General features: G+C 34.0%; 1 protein-coding gene across 1 annotated transcript in view; it reads right to left on the minus strand.

Annotated features, from left to right (window-relative positions):
• The window catches only part of Roe1 (grpE protein homolog, mitochondrial Roe1), a 31,085-nt gene extending 24,398 nt beyond the window's left edge, over positions 1-6,687 (minus strand). Inside the window, exon 1 of the mRNA XM_075366241.1 lies at positions 6,391-6,687. Coding sequence (XP_075222356.1) covers positions 6,391-6,479 — 89 coding nt within the window. The 5' untranslated portion in view covers positions 6,480-6,687. The remainder of the gene's footprint in view (positions 1-6,390) is intronic.
• Between the last annotated feature and the right edge of the window lie 1,799 nt (positions 6,688-8,486).

Raw genomic sequence — 8,486 nt, forward strand, 5'->3', positions numbered from 1 at the left:
TGATATCGTTGATGGTGCTTCAAGACTAGGAAAAATGTGCTGTTCTGGAATCCAGCAAGTGTCCTTCCAATGACCAAGTGGGGGAATGATAAGAACAAGCTGCACTATGGGGTGCATACAACTAATGAGAACATCACGTTCTTCAAAAGATATATCACATATATTTCCAATCCACCAAGTATTGTCATACATGCAAGCCACATACTGGCCAGGTTGCAAGCTGATAAGTGATATGCCTGGAGTAGGTTTATCAGTTTCATAAACATCAGCTTCAAATACTAGTATCACTGACTTGGATTTTAGCTTTGCTAATTGGCTTAAACTGGTGGTTCTCTCTTGTTCCAGCAATTGTGTGACCACTACTAAACTGGCTTTCCTGTTCAGGTTGGATTCTCTCAACTTTTTCTCTTGGAATAAAAAAGAACCTGATTCCTGGTATATTTTCTTTACAAAATTAAAATAAGTCTCTTGGTGTCAATACCTGGTTTTCTAAATGCCGCTGAAGACTGGCACATGCTGCTAATCGTTTTGTAGTACCTCCAATTCCATCACAAGGTGATTTTCCATGACTAGTACCAAAGAAATTCCAATCAGCTGTTATCCCAAAGTCTTCTTCATGGTGGCACAAACTGATAAAATTCTGGAAATTCTTGTATTGAGCAGCTGAACATCACTGAAGTAGTTTATATGCTTTATTTCAGTCACTGTCTTCAAGTATTTGATCGATTTCATTCAAAAATATATGAACAGCAATGATATCACAGCGCAGACAATCACTGACCATGCAAATGCTAAGATTCTGAAGCGCGTTTTTATTGTAATAAACCATGAATGGATGCAGTGTAGCTTGGCTGTTTTCCCAATGGAATCCCTGTACAGCATCTTGCACAGCAAAAAATAGTTCTCAGCAAAATCCATCAGGATAATGGATTTTATTGCTTTAAGGAAAGCTCAATTCATCAGCTGTTCTCTCAATACTCCAGCTACTGGGTGCAAATGTCAAAATTTGAACTTGTTGTGGGTGAGCTGAGATCAAAAGTTTGGCTTTGAGCTGGATAGCCATCTTTACATCCTTGACACTGCCTACTCTTTAATGTTTGCATTACATCAGTAACACTCAATCCAGCAGCAGCTATTGCTGTAGTAGCAATAGCACCTTGTGTTCTTTTCTGCTTCAAGTAGCCTTTTGAATCCCATTTGCTGACATATTTAAGCTTCAAAGGAGAGATTCCAAGTGGTGACAGTGAGGCATCCATTCTTCCAGAAGCCTCTAATATTTCCACATCACTAGATTCTGATTCTGGATGATCATCCTTTGGCTGATTCTCTCTTCAGCAATTCTTGCCTACATAGTGGGCATAACTTTTGACTTGGCTTGAAGTCATAATTGGTTAAAGCTTTTAATCGGTCAGCAGAAACAATATGAATAGGCCACAATCCCTTTCTGGCTTTGTGCAACTCTTTCTAAATGGATTACAGCAGTCGTTCTGTAGGAATACAAACTTCATCAGCAAAACAACTTTATGATAGGAACATGTCAGCATCTTCATTAAAGCTAATTCCAGATCACAGCTGTAGAAGTTCTTTATCCATTGCTGATAGTTCTTTCATAAACAAAAAGCTTTTCCATAATTAAACGTTGTGCTTAAGACTTGTGCTATTCATAGCCATAAGGCATACCAAAATGGTAGAGGCCAAGAACTTCATTATTTTAAAACAATTCAAAACACAGTCTGTGATATTGGTGTTATTGAGATAACAATAAATGTCTGATTATAGAAGTTATTCACTAAAAGCTATGCTAATTCACAAAAAGTTGATGCTTGTATACACCCTTTCTTCAAAATAAAGAGCATTCTAGAATGTTCTATAATATTCATTCTTAAAGTGAGTAATAACACTGTCTTTTGAGTGCTAGAGGCCTTCAAGGGGGCGGTAGAAGGCCCACAGAAAATTGGTGACATTCAGACAATCAAGGAAGGTGATAGCGGATTAAAAAAAAAAGAGGTAAAAATTATGTCTTCCTGATATTTCAAACTAAAATTAAATAACTACTACACTAGTACAAAAAATTTAAGAGACAACTATATTATATGATAAAAAATGATTGTAATCAAACTACTTTAACTTTGCAACCAAGAGGCTTAGACAAATAAATAAAACAATTAAAATTGAATACTCTACTTTTTGACAGGATACTTGGAGAACCTCCAAGGTGATTTTAAAGAACGATTCCAGGAGGACATTTTAAATATGAACATACCAGACTGAGTGTTGAATTCTTTTTCAAATTTTAACACAGCAGAATCATCCCAGTTAGAAGAAAAACTTATAAAACTGACAACAAACTAAAAAAAAAAAATTCAAGAATGGCTACCAAGAATTTTGGCTGCAAAAGCCAATCCCACAACTGCTCCCTGGATTATGGTTGACTGTTCAATGATTTCTGATAGCATTTCCATTGTCGTATTTGTCTGAACATGGATTTAGTGCTGTAGCAATGTTGCTAACCAAAAAGAGAAATCGGCTGCACGTTACTGAATGTGGTAACTTACGGCTGTTTAAGTAAATTCGAGCTTGATATTAACAAACTTGTTAAAGTACATCAGATTCATCCTTTACATAAATGTAAGTATAATTTTTCTACAGAAAGCTTTGCTTTAATTATTGTATTGTTATATTGAATGTGCTACCAAAATTGTTGTTATACAACTATATAGATATACTTGTAATTTTTCTCAAAAATATTTTAATAAAAATACTCCACATATGATTAAATATGCATTTTAATTGCTCTCATTTAAAATATAAGTTTCAATTCAGAAATAGATGCCAAGTTTAAAAACAATAATTACAATTGCTGTTTTTAAGAGCGCATCTAAAAACATAAATTGAAATTATTTTTAACAGATGGTAAGTTTAAAAATTTTGGGGGTCTAGAAAACTTTTGATTTTCAATGTGGGCGAATAAGTTTCTGAATCATATTCCAGAAGAGATGAAATTTCTAGATTTCTTTTTTGAATGGAATTTTCCAGAACGTTCTATAATGTTCTGTAGAATGGAGTTTTCAAGAACATTAGAAATTAATGGAACATTTTAGAAAATGGATTTTTTCCAGATCAACCTAGAAAGTTCCTGGAACACTGCAAATTTTTTTAATGATATTGTGTAAATTTTAGAACATTCTTTAAAAAATCTAATAATATTCTGAAGCAGTGAATGTTTTTTCCACCTTCAGCTGTTTTAATTAGCTAGAAATATCCACAAATTAAAAATCTGCAAAATATTAATTATCTTTTAAAAGCTTTCTACATACTATAATATGTGGGTCAAAAAACAATATGCATGCATTATGTTGTTTAAAAGCTGCCCTTTCCACGTATTATAAAACTAACAAAATCTGAGAAGGTATACCTGAGATATGGCCTTTGAAGTTGGGGCAAAAACATGATAAAAAATGTTGACCTAATTTGTGATGGATTTCTCATAACATAAAGATTCCAACTGCACTGAAACTGCAGAATCCTACACATAATTTTTCCTTTTTTCAAATTACGAAGTCTCATTCCAATTAAAGAATTACGGAAATACATAAGCTCAAACTCTGACTTCCAAAATGTTGCGACAAATTTTCAGCTGAATTTCAGCTACTATATCTCAAAACAAGGTGTTAAAAGAAACTTGTGACTAACATATTTGGATATAGCATAAAAGGTTAACCCCAACAGTGCCAAAATTTGAATCTGTATCTTTATTATTGCCGTTAAAATTGTTAGTCAAAGATAACAATTTTTTGTGTCCACAAACTACAAGTACTCCTTTTTTCAAGAGGCCACAAAAAATTAGTCATAGCAGATAAAAAGCTGCAATTTGGTAAAATGACATTTCAGACCATGGGGGAACCTACAACAAAAATTTGATGTTTGAAGACTGTCAACTGGGGACGATTTACAAAACTGGACCATTTGACATGCAATGACCCTATTGTATATAATTATGGACTTAGTCTTACAATCGGTCCTCCTGCTCTTACAAACACACATCATACACATCAAGCACACAAGTCTTTCACACAACTTACTGGAGGTCGCCATCGAGTACACGGGCAAAGTATCCCAGCCTCATCGCACCCAGGTGATCTCTACTTGCACAGGGAACCCCCTAGGCACTCAGCTGAGAGCCTGTCCACCCCTGGATCGTCCCGACACCTTCTTCTCGAGCAAGACTCCTCCCAGGTACTTAGTTCTTCCATGACCTTGTTTGTAAATCCAGACATTGTTTTCCAGTTACTCTCAGATTCTAATAGCACAGCCTGGACCTCCTCAGGCATGAACATAGTCTCTCTGTAGATATTACTCAGTAATTTCACTCTCACATCCTCAAATCTGGGGCAGGAAAAAAAACTCATGTAAAGGAGTCTCCTCCTCATCACAAACTGAGCAAGAATAAAAGTAGTCCAACCGAAATCAAAATACGCAATATCTGAATCCCCCATGGCCTGCCAGGAATTGAGTCAAACAGTAATCAAGCAAGCCATGGGGTTGATCACACCAAACTGTACGTCCACTGTACCTTATCATCGCTGCCACAAATCCATAAGTTCGTCCATCAGCATTCCAGTCTGCCTCTTCTTTCAGCAGGTGGTATTGGCCCTAACTCCTGCAACCTCCTGTGGCGTTCTATTGCAAGTTTATCAGGAGGAGCCCAGCCAGTACTTTTGCCGCAGCTTTGGAGACAGCTTGGTACACAGACACCACTCAGAGGCAGCACCTCTAGCACACCCTATATATATATATATATATATATAGACCCACACCTCTGCATCATAACCTTAACCTAACTAAACTCAATTGCATCTCACTTAAAAAATGTATATTGCAATTAATTTAACCTAACATATCCTAACTTGCACCTATGCTTAATCTAATTAATTTAGTCTTAAGTGAATGTAATCTCATTCTTAATTTAATTAAAAATCACCAACTTATTTTGCCCAAAAATAATGCATATTATTACACTTGAACAATGCCAAATTACAAAATTTTTGGCGACTATATTGTGTAACTTACAAGAGACATAACTCAAATGAAAGACATTTCCGATGAATAATTTCAGTTGTAAGAATAACTTAGGTCCTAAATAAGGTATATTCCAAATTTAATTAAAATCGAAGGCGAGTCCCTAATTATAAATAATTACCAAATAATTTTCTTGAATAAGTCTGATATTGACAAAGAATTTAATTTTTATGAAAATAAAATAGATTTTCTACTTTGGAATTCAGTGCAATCCTACTGCATGGTATTGAATAACTAGTCACAACAGTTTAATCTAGATCCATTCACATTGTTTTGTCACAGACAAAGTAACTGATGTTTACTAACACGCTCAAAGGGTATTTAATGTAATAATTATGACCATCTTTTTATTTATTTTATTTTTTTTATTACAGGGCCTTGGGCATATATGTATTCTTTAGTGAGGAAAATGAGGTAAATGAATAAAACACACCTACCAAATAGTTGAGAGCAAATGAACTGAACCATGATCTACAAGATGGTATGTTAAACCACTTCACCAACTGGCTGGTCATCATTGTAAGTATAAAGTAAATATTTGGAAGTTGCCTGCCTTCTTCATGCAAATTTCTACCAAAGGATGGTGACTGTCACTCCTATTCTCACCAAAGAAATTCCGAACATATTAATTGTCATAACAGATGCCAGCATAACTGTTGTATGTTAAATGGGATTCAATTCTTACTCCAACTGATGAAAGCATAATATGAACGACAGGAATGCAAATAATTTATTATTTAGTGGTGAATTACAGATTAAAAAAAAAAACTGAAAATTCCAAAGCAGTACTTCAAACACTCAAACCACCAAGAAATGTAAAAGAAAATACGCATTTCATAAATGTAAAAACAACATGAAATTTATAAACTTATTTGAATAAATTATGAAGAGACAAACTATTAATAAAAACAAATTTCGTGTTCGTTTATTTTTATGGGTAGTAAAATTACATGAATCAAATGAGAAAACATAATAAATAAAAATAGAATTTTAAGTGTTGAGGTTAAGGTATGTAAGCATTGCTTTAAATCTAAGGTAAACTAGATTAGTCATAAATGCAAAACCTTCAAATAATCATGCAATTGAGATCAGTCTGATCTATTTCAAATATTAAAAATAGCTTTATCAAAATGATGACCCTCACAATCTAAAACAATTACAAAGTTCACTGCTGTACGTACTAGAATGAGCTTTGCTTTGAACTTACATAACCTAAATTAAAATTGTAACATCAAGTCAATAAAAATATCAAATGTCACTTTTAAGAACATAAATTACAAACACTATCAAAATCTGAAATTTTTTGTTTACCTTACAGTTGGTTGAACAATTTTGCTGAAATGTGAAACATTATCAAGGAACGTGCGACCAAACCTCAAACACATCGGCATGGACACCATTTTCAGTAGAAATTTATTAATTATTATTATCACTATGTATTGAATCAGACGGTACACAAAACAAAGGATAAGAGGTTGAAATGGGTAGCATCTACGAAATTATCTTAAATATAATGTAAATTATGATGAAACTTGCAATTCAACAATGCAACATACTAGCGGAGATGAGAGAAATTTACCAGAGGTCGATGCCAGAGACATCTTTGAATGACGATGTGTTTCAATGTGTTATTATCTATACTTGTGGATAAATTATTAACTAAGCACTATATCCCTGTCAAGGAGTTTGAATGTTATGAACTCGCTTCATAACAAAAAAAATTAATAATGGGCTTATTTTATATCCCAATTACGTTTCTATTTACTTAAGCGTATACGGTAATTTAAAAAAAATAAACTATTCTCAGCTATGCCATGTGAAAATTGTAAAAAAATGAAAAACGCTTTCCTATTAACTGCTAAAAAATATGTTATCTGAAAAAAATTGTTGCCAAATAAAATTATAACATTATGTATGAATTGTTGATATATAATATTATATATACATATATGTGTATTACAATATTTATTCTTGTCCAGTTTGGGTTTTTTATGATCAATTCACAATATAAGGTGGAAGCTTGTGAATGAAAATATGAAATGGAAATTTTGTAGCGAATGAAAAATGCCTTACCTGCCCTGGATTGAACCTGGGTTCTCCAAATAAAAGGCTGAGCTGCTAGCACTCCACCACAGAGATTCTATCACCATTAATGGTTTTTCAGATATTGAGAATCTTTTAATCAAGGCTGTTTAAAAATTAAAACAAAATGGGAATGTTTGTTATAAACTTAGTAATTGAATACACAATAATTATATTATAAGAAATTAATGTTTAAAACCATTATTAGAATATGGATGAGATGATTTATAAATAAATAAAAAAATTACATGTATGTATAGTAATACATTAGAACATATTTAAATACTCTTTCTTGCAATAGTTACAAAAGCTATGTTATAAGATTGTTATAATAATTTTCCTCTTCGTAGCAATCGCTTTAAAAAACTTTTAACTTCCGATAACTTTCCCCCACTGATAGAATAATTTGGTTGCCCAAGTGATGCTCTGGTGAGAAAATTTATATTTTACATTGGAGAAATGAATAACCCATATGTGGTTAACTTTTTACATCAATGATCTACGTAAAATAATTTTTTAAATTATTATTGGCTATTGTAGACTACATCCTGATTTAATGACAAACTTATTTCTGTGTAACTAATATAGACTCCGTCAAGGATAATCCTAAGTCTGGCTGCAAAAAGAGGAAGTGGTCACCCTGCCAAGGAAATCAGAACCTGGAAATGCTGGGGAAAATCAGGCACGAAACCAATGGAAGTTACAAACTCAAGTAATACGATTCATGCTACCACATCTGAGGCAGTCGATACGGCAGTATTTTGGAGCCACGATGCTGGTAAGAAATGGGCTACTGGCCAATTCAAATCCAAGGTGGTCACAACAAAAAAGAGGACATTAGGACAAAAGAGGACATTAGGACAAAAGAGGACAAGTAGGGCACCAAGTTGGCCAAAAAGAAATCATCGTCCAGGAACTGACAAACTGCAAAATCACTATCACTTAAGGACGTCTGTTCAATTCATGGACCTGACTGTGGGCCAGACCACTACCTTGTGCATGCACTGATGAAATTCCACTGATGAGCCAAATGCAAATCACAACCATCTGTTAGGCTAGATTGGAAATGTTTACGGGACATTGAAGAAAGACAAATCTCAGATGGTCTCATACACTGAGCAAAGGCTGTGTGCCCAACCACCAGACATCAGGTGCAATCGTGGATATCTGATCAGTGTCTCAACATGGTAGATGAACAGAAACGAGTTAAGCTGGTAAACTTTGAACAATATCAGCAACTCAATAAGGAGATTTACTGTCACCTGAAACAAGAACAGAAGACATACTGGAACCAAGTGATGACAGACTTGCAAAAAGCAGCCTTG

The sequence above is a fragment of the Lycorma delicatula genome, chromosome 5, assembly GCF_047948215.1.
Source record: "Lycorma delicatula isolate Av1 chromosome 5, ASM4794821v1, whole genome shotgun sequence".
NCBI classification, from domain to species: Eukaryota; Metazoa; Arthropoda; class Insecta; order Hemiptera; family Fulgoridae; genus Lycorma; species Lycorma delicatula.